General features: G+C 40.7%; 1 protein-coding gene across 2 annotated transcripts in view; it reads right to left on the bottom strand.

Annotated features, from left to right (window-relative positions):
* Window positions 1-393: 393 nt before the first annotated feature.
* Window positions 394-19,274, bottom strand: part of slc9a5 (solute carrier family 9 member A5) — a 116,400-nt gene continuing 97,519 nt past the window's right edge. Inside the window, exons 11-17 of one of the 2 annotated variants that reach the window (XM_033036219.1) lie at window positions 12,929-13,014; window positions 11,174-11,300; window positions 10,109-10,285; window positions 8,745-8,817; window positions 7,256-7,393; window positions 3,839-4,040; window positions 2,142-2,273 (exon numbers count right to left, since the gene is read on the bottom strand). In XM_033036219.1, the coding sequence (XP_032892110.1) occupies window positions 2,270-2,273; window positions 3,839-4,040; window positions 7,256-7,393; window positions 8,745-8,817; window positions 10,109-10,285; window positions 11,174-11,300; window positions 12,929-13,014 (807 nt within the window). In that variant the 3' untranslated portion in view covers window positions 2,142-2,269. Of the gene's footprint in view, window positions 2,274-3,838; window positions 4,041-7,255; window positions 7,394-8,744; window positions 8,818-10,108; window positions 10,286-11,173; window positions 11,301-12,928; window positions 13,015-19,274 lie in introns of both variants that reach the window. The other variant, XM_033036218.1, reaches the window with a different exon arrangement.

Genomic DNA, 19,274 nt, shown 5'->3' with positions numbered 1-19,274 from the left:
TCATATGAAGGTTGGGACCAGATCTGTACACACCACTCTAGTTGTGACTTTAGTGCAAAGTTGTGTTTAGTGCAATGCTAGTATGAATTCTCCAATGCATTCAATGCATTGAGCCAATAAAAGCAAGTTATCCCATATAGCTTTTCAACATGGATTTATGGACATTCACTCTATTCTTATACAATTCTTAGATGCACAGAGTATGGGAATTAAGGCCCAGAAGACATAGGTTTAAAGTGAAGGGGAAAATATTTAATAGGAATCTGAGGGCTAACCTTTTCACTCAAAGGGTGGTGGATGTATGGAATGAGCTGCCAGAGGAGGTAGTTGAGGCAGGGACTATTGCAATATTTAAGAAACACTTAGACAGGTGCATGGACAGGGCAGGTTTAGATGGATATGGGCCAAACACAGGCATGTGGGACTAGTGCAGCTGGGACATGTTGGTCGGTGAGGGCAAGTTGGGCCGAAGACTTGTTTCCACGTTTTCTGACTATAATTCTTAGCACAGAATGGTTCAAATTATTCATTTTCCCTGTAATGCTATTAGATCTTTGTGGTACATATCCTCAATTTACAAACCTATATTTTGTAATAACAAATGGCACACCACTCGATCCATGAGAAAGTATCAAAATGCTCATAAAAACAACCTTTCCAATTGACAAAATCTTGAATAATAAAACCTTTTCCATGAATCCTTCCCTTTTATAAATGAAGGAATGTGCGTATTCTAAAGCAACATATTGGAGATGCTGGAAACTGAAAGAAAAAAATGCTAGAAATATTCAGTATGTCATGGCACATCTATAGAAAGAAAATAAAAAGCTAAATGTTTCAGAATGATGACCATTCTATGGATTCCACCTTAGCTGTCCTCTCAAAATGCATTACCTCACTTTTCTTCGGATAGGATTTCATTTGCCATTTGGGCACCTAACCGCCTCACTGTTGCTTTCCTACTGTCAACTATTTTCTTCCTTCGCATCGAATACAATGTTTGATTAAACAGGTGGAGATTTGGGATTACCATATGCATAGTTTATAAGGGTAGGTTTTCATCTATGGAGTTCTATTACTTTCAAACATTAAAAGGTGGCAATATCTTCTCGTGGTGCAGACTCAATTATTTACTTCCAAACTGCCCATTGCCAAAATGGGAATAATAAACCAGTGGAAAGAAAATTACATATTTTGTTTGAACAATCTCCTCAGATTTATTTTGATTATACACAGATGGTTCCATCCAAAAATATCAGACCAGTCTCCCTGTACCTTCGGCAAGGCCATAATCTCTGACATCCCTCCAGTTAGTCAGCAGCTCTTTCTTGTTTATCCCATTCCTTGACTGTCCCATTATACAAATCCATCAGTGTGAGGCACTTATCTCGCACCTCCTCCCCCTCCTATCACCAACAAAAATGGATCTCTCAGAACCATAAACTATTCTGCTTGTGAGTAACCACATCAAGGAAATCATCCCCAACATTCACATCTGAAGATCGAACATTTTCATTTCCATAATAGAAACATTATTAGAAAGTCTGATCACATAAATACAATATATATATATATATATTTGTTTGCTAACAGTTTACCATAATTACCAACCATCCAAAATGGCTTGAGCTCTCCAGCATTTCCAAAGCACATATTCAATGGTTCATGAAACTAAAATGCAATTGTCCACTTATATTTGTTTTTCTCGCATGAGAAATGTGATTAAAGTTCTGTCTGTTTATTACCAGACTTCTCAGATTGTTTCATGGTATGTTGTGTTGAGGTAACCAAAGATTTCAGTGCTGAGGCATAGGAAGGTCTGTAGAATGATGCAGACCATCTGGTACTCACAAACCCAGCTGATGGAACTGGTCTGTTAGCACCTTCAGCAGACATAAGTGGCTGCAGCTCTTGCTGCTGAATACACTCAATGGTGTCCTCAGCGCCGCTCCTTCTGCCTGCAGTACAAACATCAGGGAACTGGAAATGAACACGGTGCCGTGGCACGGCAGCTGAAGCTGTGCGTTCCTCCAACATGAAGTTCAAGGTCCTTGGCTGAAACACTACATCGGACATAGTAGGTGAGACCAGGCTCTCAACCGATGACATGCTGTGCTCCCAGGCACACTGCAAGTCGACTGGCACATTCTTGGTCGTTTCCGATGACACACAGGCTGAAAGATCACTTGCATCACCTTTCCAGGGAAACTCTTTCTCGGCAGAAGTAGGAGATAATGCGAAAACGCTTGGGCTTTGAACATATTCAGAATTACCTGAGATATACAAGTTTAAAACAGTACATTTTAACAATATTTAAAAACGTACATATATGCATCCTAAAAATGCATTTATAAAAAACATTTATTATAAAACTATTAATAAATGCACAACAATAAGAGTAAAGGCAGCACAAGATTAGTGAAAAAGATGCAAGCAAGTTGAAAATTAATAGTTGTAGAGTTCGAGGCAACTTCGAGCAACTTAAAATTTAGTAAGCAAGAGACACTGGAGAGACCATCACCATGTTTCATGATTATCAGATGATTAAAAAAGTCAAGTAGTTATAGATACTATAAAGTCTCAGAAAATATACCTGAATACAGTCAACACAAAGCCTCTTGAGTAATTACGTCAATAGCAAAATAAGAACAAGTGTGATGGAAGACACTAAATGCTGGAGTAAGTTAGCGGGTCAAGCAGCATCCCTGGAGAACATGGATAATGTTAAAGAAGATGGACACAAAGTGCTGGAGTAACGCAGCGGGTCAAGCAGCATCTCAAGAGAAAAAGGATAGAAACAGAAACATAGGTGATGTTTCAGATCAGGACCCTTCAGACTGAAAGTATAGGGGAAGGAACTGGGGGTAAGAAAAGGCCAGAAGAAAGCAGTGCCGGCAACAAGGAGAGATAAGAACAAAAGGTGCGGGACAGGTTGTTAGAGTTGCAGATTGTGAAGCTGGGGGATGAAAGCGGGGGGGAGGGGGGGGATAGAGATGACCTAAAATTAGAGAATTTAATGTTCATATGTTGGGCTGTAAGCTACCCAAGTGGAATATGAGGTGCTGTTCCTCCAGTTTACTTGTGGCCTCAAACCAGGACAGAAAGATCAGTGTGGGAATGGGAACGGGAAGGAGAATTTAAATGGTTTTAACAACTGGGAGAACCAGTAGGCCTTGGCAGACCGAGTGCGTATTCAGCGACAGCCTCAGCTCTTATTCCTCAAGCGCAGCTCTTATTCCTGAAGCATAATCACTCTGCTATACCTTTCCTTCTTTTTATTTGCTGTTCGGCTTTGCAATTAACCAGTTAAAAATACTTCCTTGGCCTTTCTCCTAAAAAAAAGGGTTTTCCCCACTACTGTTCTGCTCCACAACCTAGCTTGAAACTTATATACATATGGTCATGTAACTTTAGCTTGTATATTAATAAAAGATGCGTATAAAAGTGTTTTAAACATAGCTATTTTTAAAGGCATGATGAAAAGATGAATGTATATTTTCTCACTGAACCAGTGCACAAACCATTAGTGAGTCCAGAAAGATTTTCATTTTAGTAAAAATTAACTTAATTTATAATTCTGTGTATATTGAAGTATATTTGAGGCGTCTGCCCCAAAGGTCAGTGTCAATGTCTCTGTGAATTAAGTTATATTTTCCGTCAATAGCCAGCATGAAAGTTAGCAAACAGAAACATGCTCTATTTTTATAAAAGTTGATATTGGCTCAAACTATTGCACCTTAAAAAAGGAAAGTGTAAGTATTCCAGATTGAAGAAAGGAAAGAAGGCGAAGATAATTGACGACCAGCAGAAGGAAGTATTTGATAATTCCGTTATTTACTGTTGATTTGTTTGTTGTTGCTCTTTTGCTTCAGTGGACAATTGCGAGTCTGCTGAGTTAGTTCTGATCTCGTGGAGATGAATGTAACCGGGCCGCACTAGCTGAGCACTCTGTGAAAGGATGGGTTCATCATTTTGAAACTTCCAAGGTGGATCCTTCTTGCAAATCTCCGATTCTGTGCCATCACTGATTTGGCTGGTGACTAAAACAAGACTTGAGTTATCCTCAAAAGAGCTTAACACCAGAAAAGAAAATGTGAGACCTATTGCTTAACTTAAAACAAATAATGCAACATTAATTGGTGGCGGTGGTTTAAAACAGCAAAGGGAAAAGTTGTAAAGTGACAGAAAACATCTGCTATCTGAAATAGAGAAGCATAATTAATGTGTCCTTTTGATGTGACACAGGATTTGAATAACATTTGTGCTCCTAACATAATCAGGATTTGGTCAGGTTTAACTACATTAGTTATTACCTTAGCATATATCCAAGGGATCAAATTTCTGAAGTGGCTAAAGGCAGCAAATAAAGATAATAAGAACTGACTAAAACCATGACTTCCACTCCTAAAAGAAGGGTGCTCTGTGGCTGTAACTAATGGGGCAAGCTGGAAGCCATGGCAGATTATAGGTGTGAGGGGGCAAACTTGCCTTCACATGTAGCTCTAGAGGCCTTGGTAGAGGTGAGGGGAAGGAGAAGGTTCATCTTCCTACACAAGGTTAAGAAATTCTCCTGGGTCATAGTTGAGTGGCACGAGGAAGAACGACTGAGGTCAATGTCAATAGCAAGGATCCAAGCAAATGAATGCCGTGGCAACACAGATATGGTCAATGATTGTGCAAACATTACCAATTCCCATTTTCCAAAAGCTGCACTAGTAGACGTAACATGCAATATACTTTCATTGTCCACCAACAATTTCTGTCCATCAAGATTTGGACTTAAATGAGCATCACTGACAATGCTAGTGTTTATTGTCCTTCCCTCGTTGTCTCTGAAGAGTACATGGGTGGGTCTGGATTCACATACAGGCCAGACTGGGTCAGGATGGTGGACCAATAGAATTGAGACCATCTATTTGTTTAAAGTTATATTTTTATATAATATACATTTTTCACAACTTCTGGGTTAAAGGATATCCTGTGTATTCATGCAGTCATCCGTTGGTTTGGTATAAGAGAGGTACATGGCACAGTGGACCAGGGCAAGATGATGCTGTGGATTGAACCTCCAACTCGCGGTCCTTCTACCCCTGCTCTTCACTCTCCCACATCAATGATCCCTTTAAATAGTTCAAGTTGAAGATTGGGGTTATTGTGGGGAAGGTGTGCTGGACCTGTGACTTCCAGTTTATGAATAGCAAGTTCACGGCTCATGATGAAAAAAATGGCTCTAGCCCCATTTCACAGCTACTGCACCAAAATAAACCCAAGAGAATGGTAAAGAGCCAATTAATGTTCAGCCTTCCAAAGGTAACTACAGTCAACATTTAAGTTCAAAGTTGGGAATATTTTGATTGTACCTTATGACCAATACTTCGGTCTTGCTTGCACACTGTAGCAAATGGATGAATCAGGGGTTTTTGAGAGTTATTTGTTGCTGTCATCACCATTTTGAAAGTTTGACTACTGTTGATTCTGCACTTTGTTTAATTTAGGAAAACTGTATTCAGAGTTGAATGAGGAAACTTAATTGCCATATGGCAGGAAACTGCCTGAAAGATTCCATGCTACATATATGTACCTTATAGTACAGCTCCACATATCAAGTCTTACAAAAGACGATAAAGAAATAAAGTTATTTCTAATAAAGCTGTTTTCATGTTTGGGAATGGAACGCTGGGCTAAGGCAGATGTACCATGCTGAATGGGATCCTGGTGAAATTATATTCTGTGCATTTAGTTAAACAGTAATTGGAACTACTTTTGGAAAGAATAGTTTTATATTGGAATATCTAACACAATTAAAAATATCTCAAACCCCACCCCACAAGGTTTATTACAAAGTCTTTGTTGATGACGCAAAACATTTCATGGATAAACTAATACGACAGTTGAGTTATGTGTTATGATTGCCTTTGACTCCCTGAGGGTAAAGACGTGCCTTTTTGTCATAAATTAGTACTTATAGCATCACAGACAACTTATGACACAGAGGGAGACTCTTCATCCTATTGTTTCTGTGTTCATCAAGAAACATCCAGCCAACTTCATTCCACCCATCCAGCACTTGACCTGTAACTCAGCAGGCCAGAGCCCTTCAAATGCGCGTCCAGCCACTCATGGAATGTGTTGGTTTTCTGCCTTTATCATATTTTCAGGCAAAGAATATCAGATATCTATAACTCTCCAGGCAAAAAAAACCCTGTGTCCTATCAAACCCTTCTGCCAATGATTTTAAACCATTGCTCTCTGTTTTTTGACCACTTTGTTGAGTGTAATTGGTCATTTACTCTATCCAAATCCCTTTTAATTCCATACACCTTAAACAAGAGTTCATATAACCTTTCCTATTCCAGAGAAAACAATCCCAGTCTTTTCAAATATTACTCATAGTTACACATCTGCCACACTTAGTTTTCTGCAATGTAGCCACTTTTAAATCTAATTTACCATTCTCCATATGATGCCATATTTCCACGATGTATGACCCTGTGGCTCACTGCTTCCCTAACTTCCCTTTCTCCCTTAAACTTTCTTTTTGTGAAAAGCACCCTCACAGCACAGACAAATTACATTAGCTTTCCTATTCCTTTCAATAGATTTACCCCTTAATCAGCACCAACATTCCCATATTAAAGGGCATACAATGATTGGATTTATGGAGAATGGGCCTCTAACCAACTGGTATATTATGTTTGAAGTGAATAACATCTTGTTAGAGTGTCTTGCTCTTGAGAGGTGCTTTTAAATTGGGCTCTGATGCATAGATTTCCCAGGAAAGGCTCGAGGGAAATGCATGTCCTACAAATGATGTACCTTCTTTGGGCCATGTAGGGCTTTTAGGGCTCCTCTAATAATTAGTTTCACTCTCCAGCCTCATCAGCTCCGAAGGCCTCTACTTCCCTTCCCACCATCTCTATCTTGATTGTTGACCCTCCCTTTCTGATGGTATTCAGCTGCACTAATCTCCCTACCAGCCACCAGCCAGGGCATCATATGATTGCCAGCTGCATGAACCGCTGAGTCCCTTCAGCAGTTGTTTTTTTTGCTCAAGATTCCAGCATCTGCAAGCCCTTGTGTCTCTGCGTCATTTTGATTGCCAGCTATGGAGGAAAGAGAACAACAAAGTGATAATGAGTTGCCAGGTCCTCCACACCCGGCCTTGGTGGATTCTTCACCCATTCTGCTCTCCTTCAAACCCTGCTTGTAAATATCAGGGCCAGCGTACAATTTGGTTCACAAGTCTGTTTTGTACCTGAAATCTTTCTTTCTTGTACATTCTCATCCACCCTGAGTGCCATGAAGGTGATGCCCTCATCATCCTCTTGCTCTTTTACCTTCTTAGAGTTATTCTTTTCTTCATCTTCTGAGTCAACTTCCACAAAAACTGGAACTTGGGTGAATAGAAAGAAAACATTAGATTCTTCACTATATAGGCGACGACTATAGGCTACTACTCTTTAGACTTTGGCTTGTTCTTCAGGGATGGATTGATTTGATCAAAGATCCTGCACGTGTTCAATAATATTTCCAAAAGGCTTTGCTGGAAAGAGGGAATCCAGTCTTTATCTGCATAAACCTTTTCCTAAATGGCAGGCACGGAAATCGCTATCAAAATATGGAGGGGAGCGGGAGACAGGGGGGACACATTTTTTTGGCGGCCGCGCACGCATGCGCACACACACACACACACACACACACACACACACACACACACACACACACACACACACACACACACACACACACACACACACACACACACACACACACACGCGCGCGCGAGGCTTCGGAGGCTCAATCCAGCGCTAAATGCAGCTCAACTCTGCCTGTCTCGCCGGGTTAACCTACAGCCCTGCCTGGACTGACGGGACACCAGTGCTGCTTCTCCGCGCTGGCTGTAAACCTGGGCCATATTTCCCGCAAGTCCAGGCAGGGCTGTAGGTTAACCTGACGGGACAGGCAGAGTTGAGCTGGGTTTTGCGCTGCTTCTCTGCACTGGCCGTGGGCCTGGGGGTACAGCTCCCTTATGACTCCCGACGTCTCTGGCCACCCCCGGGCGTGGGGATGGGGCAGCGCCGGAGAGCCGGGATCGATCCTGGCTGCGGATGAGGCGCAGGTCTGTACCGAGAGTGTTTTGGCACGTCTCCCTCCTCCAATCACCGCACTCTATCCTCAGTCCCACCCCCCCTCCTCCCTCCTCCAATGATCGCGCTGAATCATCATGTCCCGCCCCCATTGCCTGCTGACCGACGTCTCTCTCATCCAATCGGCGCCCTCGATCAGCAGTCCCACCCCCACTGTCTCGCTGAAAGTGGAGATTTTACTGGGTTTTAAAATCCGGATTACAAAAAATGGGGGGGATCGACCCCACCTCTCAAAACAGGGGGGGACGTGTGTCCCCTGGCCCCCCCCCCCCCGGGATTTCCGCCCCTGCTAAATGGGATACTAGAAAAAAAAAATTTGAGTTACCCAGCCTTATCCATAAGGAAATCCTAATACATTCCCAACAATAACCCCTATCTGCAGCAATATCTGGGTATATATTGAATTACAGGGTCACCTCCCAGTTTATTGGTGCCATTTATTGAAGGAGTTTGGTTGAACATCCAAACTCGTTAGGGAAATTTTAAGGAAAATGCTTCAATATATATCTTGATTTTCAAAGAACGACACAGAAAGATCATGTGCAGGGAAAGAGCGTTCTTTTAAATTGTAAGTAAATGAATCAATCACAGACTTACTTGTATCATGCCAGCTGACATTTCGCTGTAACTTATCATTAGGTACTTGGCCATTTGCACCTTCAACAACTCTCTGTTGGAAACCACATAAAGGCACCGAATGAAGTTGGAAGTAAAACAGATGCAGGCTGATAACTGATTTTCTTGAACTTAACAATTTAACATAAAAAATGAGTACATAATTCTATTCATTATTTGTACCGCATACTTCGATGTTAGAAGAAATGAACTTCAAACTGATGTTTTATCTGTTAGTGTGTTGTGTTGTAGATTCTGCAGTGAAAGAGGTTAGTGCTGAATATTTCTATCAAATTCAAGGACCATTAGAGCATTCAGTGATAAAATGTTAAGGCTTCCAATGGCACAAAGTGAGAGAATAGAGTGTTAAACTTACCATGCACATTTCAGAAGGCAGACTGAATGCAAGTCATTGAGATGCAATATAAATATAGTCAATTACATAAATATGAAGTCAAATAAGACTCAAGGCAACTTTAACCTAAAATTGCCAATTATAAAACTAATATTTTTTAGGCTCTGCCCAATTTCACTCTCTGTTGAAATCAGTATCAGGCAGTATTAAATCCATATGATTGCATTAGTTTTCCATCAGTGAGTTAGGTTAAAATTATCCTTCCATATTTTCTCTCGATGACTCAAATGTATTAAAAAATAGGCATTAGTCACCCATGACAGAGTTAATCATTGTTCACAAAATTGAAAGGGTTAAATGGTTACCATGTTATTTTCTCTCAGATATAGTCTGACCTACCATGCATTTCCAGAATTTTCTGTTCCTGTCCTATTTTGCCCAGAGACCTTCACTAAAAGTGAGCAGAAGGAAAATGTGAACAAAGTCTTCTTAAGTTCGGTTGCTGTTTTAATCTTGGAAACAGAAGCTTGCCAGTTGAGACTATCTTGAGATTATAAAATATTCACAATATATATTCAACCAAGAGTTGATTAGACCTTTACAGACTGCAGTGCAAAGTCTTGATTGCTTGTGGTAGATAATAAGCAAATTGAGGAGAATGTATTTGAATAAATCTGTACTTAATATGATATCATTTGATAGGAACTTTAAAAGATGGAAAATCCATCAACCAACAAAACTGAACTAAAACTGAATCCAATGTAGAAAGGTCTTTCAAAACTGTTTTAGCCTGGAGCACTGTCATACATGATTCAGCTTACCACTCACTGAAATAAAATATGCCTGTAGAGCAGGAAAATTAAAGAATTAATCCCCTTTCATGTGGATTATTGTTCCTGTAACAACAGATGTGGAAATAAGTTTTGCCCCTGAAAACATTCCTTGGCCTTATAGTATAAAACCAACTTTGTGCAACTGCAAAGAAACTTGCCTTTTTCTGACATTTGTGCTCCTTTTTATGTCTGCATTTGTTCTTTGAAGGGTAGACATTATGTTTGGTGGATTTGAATGACTCGAGACGACTTCTCATGTTTCGTTGGAAAACCTCCCTTTCTTGCCTTTCTTGTTCGCCTTGAGCCATGAAGTGCCGACTGTAATTACCTTGGTACTGGTGCGGCATGGATCAGACATCAATCATAATAAAATCAACAACCGAGGCACACACAGAGAGTGCCAACAATATAAAAAAGTTATTAACTGTCAAAATGCATTAACTGTGCAGATGGTAATTGATTCAGCATGTGCTGCTTCTCCACTTACACTCTGCATTCATGTCATTATGTACATTTCCTTTAATTTTATGCTTTGGATAAGAGAGGGGAACTTTTCAAAATGGCCAAGAACAGAAGCATTCATACAAGTTATGCCATGGACCGATTAAAGAATCACAGCCCTAAGTTTCAACAATTCCGACATTTGAATGAATACATTTGGACACATTTACACAGTTGCGCATTGTACTCATATATGAAAGGAAACAAAAATCTCTTCAATATTTTTCAGCACAGCCAATTGGAGAGCAATCAGATGAAAGAATTTGAACACATTTTTCTCTTCCTAATTTTGGGACACTGAGGCCATTTATGCATCCCTGTCATTCTCTGGTTCAATCAGCTAACTGACCGTGGGTCCGACATTCTTTTAATTTTTAGTTTTAGAGATACAGACCCTTCGGCCTACTGACCACAGTATCCATCGATCACCCATTCACACCAGTTCTATGTTGTCCCATTTTCTCATCCACTCCCTACACACTAGGGGCAATTTTCAATGGCCAATTAACCTACAAACCCACAGGTATTTGGGATGTGGGAGGAAGCTGGAGCATCCAGAGGAAACCAACAGAGAGAAGGTGCAAACTCCACACAGACAGCACCTGAGGTCAGGATTGAACCCAGATCCCTGGCGCTGTGAGGAATTCTGTACTAGTTGGGTGCTTACCTCTATCCTTGGGTAAATTGATCTGTTTTTCAACATAGTTATGAAAGTATCTTACCCTTTTCCGAGGCTTGTACAGGTTCCCACTTAAAACATGGTGCATTACTGTGTCTTCCCGATCTTTGCCGCTCCTCACTGTGTCAATTACTTGCATGTCTAGACACACTGCACTTCCGCTTTCCCTCCTGATATATACAAAAACAAAATGAATGCACAAAAATTAAACTCCAATGTCCTTTTTCTTTAAATATATTGTCACTGTTCAAATATATTGAGTTGGCCCAGTTGGCTAGGGATTGTGATCTCCACTGGCAACTTCATGAAAGGAGGTCTGAGATCTCTGGTAGGCTATGGGCATCAGCAAACACAGCGACGTCTAAGACCTACTTTGCCTTACAGTGAAAGCAGGAGCTATAAAACCAGAAGGAGAAAATGGAAACTACACAAAACAATATGTATTGTAATCCAAAGTAATTTACAATAGTAATTTTAAATGATCAGGACACACTTTACAAGTAGGCATGTAGAAACAAGGAACTGCAGATGCTGTTTTATAAAGGAAGACACAAAGTGCCGGGGTAATGCTGCCTGACCCGCAGAGTTACTCCAGTACTTTATGTCTTCTATAAGTAGACTTGCTGCTTCATAATCAGTATAATACTGTGTGCACAATGATCACTTCATATTAAAGGAATTTTCACATATATCAGGCATCTTCCACTCCTCAGAACTCAATTGGAAGCAAATCAATCTCTAAAGCACCATGTAGAATACAGTGCTGCATTTTCTTGTGGCTAAACCGAGGCATTGATTTTAGTGGAAGGCTGAAGACTATAAATGGAATAAAACCTTTAAGAAACAAAAAGGCACACATATCACCTTTTGCAAAAGTTATTTTTTCTTTTTAATGTTTGATTCAGTTAATAAATGATAGAAATATTACCACACTGAAGGCCTCATAAAGATACTTCAATGAAAAACATGGGAAATGTGATAACATCTATCTTTTCTCCCTTCTGTACTGAGGCATTAAAGAACATCACTTAAACATAATATCTATTGGTATTAATTTCCTGTTTATTTCAGAGACCACAATCTGGATTGTATGATAAAAATGGTGCACAGATGGTCCTGATCATTAGAAAGTTCAGCACTGTATAAAACTTGTTTACTCAAAGTTATGTAAAGACAACGTTGTGGATTTAAACAGTTTTCTTAATGATTCATTCTCTGAATCATTAAACAGCGCTTTAAGCTATTTAATCAGTGCGTGGTCGTCATGAAAAAAGAGTCAATAAAATCTGATAGTGGTAAATAATATTTTCATTGACATGGTTCAATAAAAGACTGGAAACTAATCACCGAACCTATCTGTCGATATTGCTTGTAACAGTCATTGATAATTCAGTCCCCGCTTTACTCATATAGCAGATTTTTTTTTAAATGAACCTCAACGTTATGTTCTGTCTATAGAGGTCATTCACTTTTAATGTTCAATATACTTCTAGCATTGAAGACCAAAAGGAAAATCCACTTAGTCAAAAATAATAATCAGATTTAATTTAACTGAAAATCTAACATGACTTTAGAACTGTTGATGGAAATCTTCGGCACTTGATGGCTTTTTTCAAGTTGCTGAGTGTAGATGCATCTCTCTCCCCCTCTTCCCTCATGTCATGGCCAAAGGAAGAAATTACTGTAGGCTACAAGACTGAATGCCTAGAATATTTCTGAATAGAAATTGAACAATAGCGGAAATTCCAGCTCTGAAGTGCAGGATGAAATTCATGCAAACACAATGCATTGTACTCACAGGAGATTTGTTACAGATGTTTCAGAGAATGATGTTCGACTTGGCAGAGATGCGAGTGAGAATTTTCCAATTGACATGTGACCTCCCTTAAAAAAAAGAAATTTATATTCAACTTTAAAGTCACATTTTCTCTCAAAATAAAAAAAACAAATAATTTGCACCCTCCGAGCCATAGAGCCATTTAGTCACACAGCACGGAAACAGGCCCTTCAGCCCGACTTGCCTATGCCAATATCCCATTGTCCCATCTGCCCACATTTGGCTCACATCCCTCTAAACCTTTCCTATCCATGTACCTGTCCAAATGTGTTTTAAATGTTGTTATAGTACTTACCTCAATTACCGCCTCTGGCAGCTCATTTCATATACCCACCGCCCTCTGCGTGAAAAAATTGCCCCACGGGTTCTTATATTTTCCCCCTCTCACCTTAAACCTATATCCCCTGCATCTTGAATTCCCTATTCTGGGAAAAAGACTGTGCATTCACCCTATCTATTTCCCTCATGATCTCATACACTTCTATAAGACCAGGACTGAACCTTCCCAATCTGAATGGATCACATCTGGATGGCACGCAACAAAAGCTTTTCACTGTACCTTGGTACACCTGACAATAAACTAAACTGAACTGAACAGACAGTGCATATCCAGAGAAAGAATGGCAATTCACTTTCATTCGTTCAAAGTAACTAGATGCTGAGAAGAAAGTGCTCTGGATTTGTATGTATCATAGAAGAAGTTTGATTTTGGATCATGTGTTTAACTGAGCTTTTGAAAGTCTCATTGATACCTTGACTGTGGTTTGGACTGGGGAGAGGAATAAATAATATAAAAATTCAGTTGAAAGATATTTAACCAGAAAGGTTGTCTGTTTCTCTCTCCACATATGTTCTAGCATTTGTTTTTTATATCCGGAAGTGGCGGCGCTGTGATACGACTGCGGCTCGCCTGCAGTCTGTCTGTTTTTACTTTTTTGTGTTGTTTTTTTTGTCTAGTTTAGTAAATTTTTTGGTTATTAGGTGGTGTTATGTGTGTGGGGGGGGGGGGGGGGTGAAACAGGGCTTTCTGTCTCTCCCTTCGGGGGAATGCGACTTTTTTGTCGTATCCCCCTTCTCTTCCCCCGTCTGCGCTGAGGCCTAATGGCGGAGCTGGCGGCCTCCAACCTGCGACCGACCTCGAGGGTCCGGAGGTAGAGCCAGCCAGGACTCACCAACGCGAGGCTGGCCGTCTTAGAGCTGTGGCGACGTCCGGGCAGCGGCACGACTCGGCGCTTCGGTGAGGGCGGACGGCGCGGGGCTGAGACACTCCCGTGCGGGCGGCCCGGCTACCGGCTGGAAGGCGCTCCCGTGTGAGCAGCCTGGGTCCCGGCTGGAAGGCGCTCCCGTGGGGGCAGCCCGGTGAGGGCAGCGCGAGGCTGAGACGCTGCTGTGTGGGTGGCCTGGCTACCGGCTAGAAGGCGCTCCGGTGAGGGCGGACCGGCTCCCGGCTGGAAAAGGCGCTCCCGTGGGGGCAGCCCGGTGCGGGGCTGAGACGGTGCTCCGGCGGCTGAGGCGGCGTTCTGGCGGCGGCGACCTGGAGCTCCCGTTGCAACAGCTGCGTCCGCTGGACTGGAGGGCGGCAGCTTCGACCACCCCCGGGCCGCGGAGCTTGAACCGCGGGACTGATACCATCGCCCGGTGGGGTATCGCCTCGGCGCAGAGGGAGAAGAGGAGGGAAGAGACAGTAACTCTAAGACTTTTGCCTCCATCACAGTGAGGAGGTGTTTGGTGAACTCACTGTGGTGGATGTTAATTTGTGTTTATTGTTTATTGTGTTGTTATTATTACATGTATGGCTGCAGGCAACAGCATTTCGTTCAGACCGAAAGGTCTGAATGACAATAAAGGAAATCTAATCTAAAAAAAATATATATATTTATTGCTGGTGTAATAAATACATAATTATAGTTCTTGATGCTGGCTCACTTTATTCTTTTTCTATTTGTAGACAAAGAGGCATAATCTGATCTCAACTACTCCAGTGACTACTTCAACTTGTCTGGTCCCACCTCATCAGAGATATTCCTTTCCGCCTACCTTCTCTGCTACCGAAAATTAACTTGGTTTCTCTCTTCTCCAGTTCTGATGAAGTTCTGGTGCTATTTGTACGGAGTTTGTCTGTTGTTCTCCCTGTGACCGGGTGGGTTTTCAACGGGTAATTCGATTTCCTTCCATCAAGTCCACACCAGCTGAGTTTTTTTTAGAATGTTTCTGTTTTGTTTTGAACATCCTGTCTTGTGGCATATTCTAAAATGGTTTTATTTACTCATCATTTTTTGTAAGGGCAGAAGAACATCTTAAACCATAGGCAAAAAATTGTGATTAAGTAACCTCTTGTCAGTGTTCAAAAGGACACAAAGTACTGGAATAACTCAGAGAACATGGATAGGTGACCTTTTAGGTCGAGACCCTTCTTCAGACTGAATACGTAAAATTCTATTTTGTTATGTGTGTACTTACATTGTGGGGACAGGTAAGATGAAGCAGAGAAGCTTGTTTCTCCAGTTCCTTGTGCAAATCCTGCCTGTTATTCTAGCTCCTCCAATATGCATTACACAATTAACTACATGTAAAGCACTTTTCAGATGTGTCAAAGATGAATGCAAGTGTTTCATGTTCCCATCAGCTCAATCTTCAGCCAACATCTGCTAATAGCATTACCCGTTAGTACATGTGTGTCATGGATATGTGCCATGGCATCGTTTTTCAAACCTCTGTTCTTTTCTTTAGCCTCATTTTTTAAACTTGCTTCTTTACCTCTCCTTCAATTTTCCTAACTGGCAGGAGAACATATTCACCAGATGTGTCATTCTATTCAAAAATCTGAAAAATATCCTCCTTACATCTTTTAATTATTTGTAAAATACATGTTCTTACATACTGATCTTGACATTGAGTTCAGGTAGTACAATTTTGAAAGAAAACACAAATGAATTAAATTTCTGGAGTAACTCAGTGGGCGAGGCCTAGAGCCATTAAGCACGAAAACAGGCTCTTCATCCCAACGCGTCCATGCCAACTAAGATGCCCCATCTAAGCTCGTCGCATTTGCCCTCACTTTGTCCATGTCCCTCTAAATATTTCTTATCCATGTACCTGTTTAAGTGTCTTTAAATTATGTTAGTATACCTGCCTCAACTACCTCCTCTGACAGCTCATTCCATATACCCACCACCAACTGAGTAAAAAAGATGCTCCAGTGGTTCCTATAAAATTTTCACTTCTCACCTTAAAACTATGCCCTCTGGTTCATGATGCCCCTACTCTGGGTAAAAGATTCTGTATATTCATCCTATCAATTGCCCTCCAGATTTTATAAACCTCTATAAGAATACCCCTTAGCCTCCTGCATTCCTAGGAATAAAGTCCTAGCATGCCCAATCTCTCCCTATAGCTTAGCCCCTTGAGAGCTGGCAACATTCTCGTCAATCGTCTCACCAAAGTCTCGTATAACTGTAACAAAACATCCCAACTTATATACTCAATACCCTGATTGATAACCCCCCACCCCCCATGTATCAAAAAACCTTCTTTACCACCTTATCTCCCTGTGATGCTACTTTCAGGGAACTGTGCGCCTGTACTCTTATATTCCTCTGTTCTACAACACTCCCCAGGGCCCTACCTTAAAGGTCTTGCCCTTGTTTGACTTCCCAAAATGCAACACCTCACACTTATCTCCATTGTACTCCATTAGCCATTCTTCAGCCATTTGCCCAGCTGACCCAGATCCTGCTTCACTGTCTGTAATACCACCTACTTTAGTGCCATTTGCAACCTTCTCATCATGCCTTGCACATTATCATCTAAATTGTTAATGTAAACCACAAATAGCAATGGACCCAGTACCAATCCTTGTTGCACACCATTAGTCACAGGTCCCCAGTCTGAAAAACACCTTTCCACCATCACCTTCTCCTTCCTTCCATGAAGCTAATTCTGTATCCAGGCAGTTACTCTCCCTGGATACCATGCGATCTAACGTTCCAGAACAGTCCGCGATGCGGAACTTTATCAAAGGCCTTGCTGAAATCCATACAATGTCTATGCCTTGCCCTCGTCAACCTACTCCTTCAAAAGTGTCACCTATCCATGTTCTCCAGAGATGCTACCACTGAGTTACTTCAGCAATTTGTTTATTTGATGAATTAAACTTCCTTTGACTTTTCCTTTTATCCTGGGAAACAATTTTGGTACTAATTTTCAACAACTTTTCTGATGTGTAAGTGTCATCAACAATAAATTAGTTTGAAAACTACAACCAGTCAATGTCATTCTGACTACCACTGCTGGATATCAAGTTAGTATCAGCCCAGTTAATACCAGATAACTCACACAGTCATGCCTTGCAATATCATGTTTCAGTACAAGGGAGAGTGTGACTATCAGTTACAAGAATTTGCGCACAAAAAGTGTATAATAATTTTTTCTCATGACCTATTAAATAAGATTTTTAAATAGCGTCTTGAAGACATTCCACTGAACCAAATAGATAGGATCTTAGGCACCGCCATTAACTTGTGATTAGCCATATACCTAAAGTACCTGGAGATGGTAGCTGGATTAGTTTACTGCAGGCTTCATTCCAATAAACAGTATATTTCATGAGAACGGCAAGGCCTCACACAGATTTTAGCAAAGGAAAGAAGATAGGGGCATGGCTTCTGAAGTTCAGCAGTTGGACTACATCAAACTTGTCACTATAATGATATTTTACCATTAGTAATTTACATTAAAATAGCAAAATACTGAGATTGCTTGTCAGTTGTTAAGTATAAGTAAATTATCAGGGATTAATGCTGTCTAAAACTACTGCAGTATCACTTTACCTCACACTGATATTCACAGATGGACTCCATCAACACTGCCTTATTATTTACAGTGACAAAAAAAATTACGCTTATAACAGCTTTGAAGTATCTCTTTCCCCTTGGCAATTCGGACAATCAGCTTTGAACAATGAGATCTAAAATGGAACAACAACTGGCTCTCACACGGAACGTAGGCAAAGATGTTGTTAATTCACAATACCGGATTTTTCCGAAGTTAGATTTGAAGAAAATTATTAACGACATTGCTAAATCCAGTTGCCAACTAATACTAAAACTGTATTTATGAAATATGCTTTAATATTTAGCACTGAGGACATTGTTATCTTTAAATCACTGAGTAAAAGGAACTTTCTGGCGAATTTTCAACTTAATTGGACTATTTAAAAAAAAGATCTTTAGCAAATTGGTTAAAAATACGCCATTTTGTTTGAATTTCTAATTCAACATTTCTGGCAACGTTGTATGACCATGAATTCTAGATGGACTATAATCATGTTTGATTAGGTTTAAATATTTCAGTGTTAGGTTGCTCTCTTTGATCTACCCCTTAGACATGGACTTCCATCTCCCTTTTACTCAGCACCAAACTCTTTTGTTGTCCATTTATTCTATCTTCCATGCCTCCCTCCTTGGGTACTCCATTGCTGCTCTCATATCCCTTATCAACATTTTAGCCTGAGTTTGAAACTTAACTACTCCATTGCATAAATTCAGTTTCCCAAGGTCCCAACCAAGCATCCTTTCACAAAGAGTAATTTCATCTGTGTCATCTCCCGCTCCCAACATGCATGTCAACTTTGTCAACTTCCTTTCCATCTTTCTCATCCAACCCAATATACCTGCCTTCAGATGGGCCATAGACCCAGTATGTCCAGTTTTCTAGTACATCCATGCACTTACAAATCAGAGTTCTCTTACTGAATTTCACTACATTTACATCTGGACTGTTAATACAACGTGGCCTCTATATGACCACACCTAGCATTTTACAGAAACCTTCCGAAATGGCAGCTTAGACATTGCTTCTGAATTTCAGATCTGTTGAACTGAATTTCAGGTCCACAATACAACCTGCTCTTGCCAGAGTAACAAGAGTTTGGTCCAAGCAACTGAGGACAATTTTCTATCCAGTATTCTCTAAGTCCTCCACCTTTAGTTCATATCAGTATATTCCTGGCCCTTATACATGGTCATTACTTTAAGTGTGGTAATATTTCCTGTTCTCCTGCTCAAACATAAGTAGTGGACTATTAGTGGCATTATGTCTTCATTGCTTGAATGCACCCAAGGATTTTTATGTAGATGGGAAGGTAGCTAACCTAAATTTTTTTTAAAACATTCTACTCAGCGGCTGTGGAAAGCATCTTGTCCGGAAATATTACAATCTGGTTTGGGAATTGCTCTGCCCAGGACAGGAAGGCTCTGCAGAGAGTAGTGCGTTCAGCCGAACGCACTATGCGAACTGCACTCGCCCC

The sequence above is a fragment of the Amblyraja radiata genome, chromosome 17 (assembly GCF_010909765.2).
Source record: "Amblyraja radiata isolate CabotCenter1 chromosome 17, sAmbRad1.1.pri, whole genome shotgun sequence".
In the NCBI taxonomy this organism is placed as follows: Eukaryota; Metazoa; Chordata; class Chondrichthyes; order Rajiformes; family Rajidae; genus Amblyraja; species Amblyraja radiata.
The sequence above is the reverse complement of the archived record's forward strand: the minus strand, read 5'-3'. Positions and strand labels throughout refer to the sequence as shown.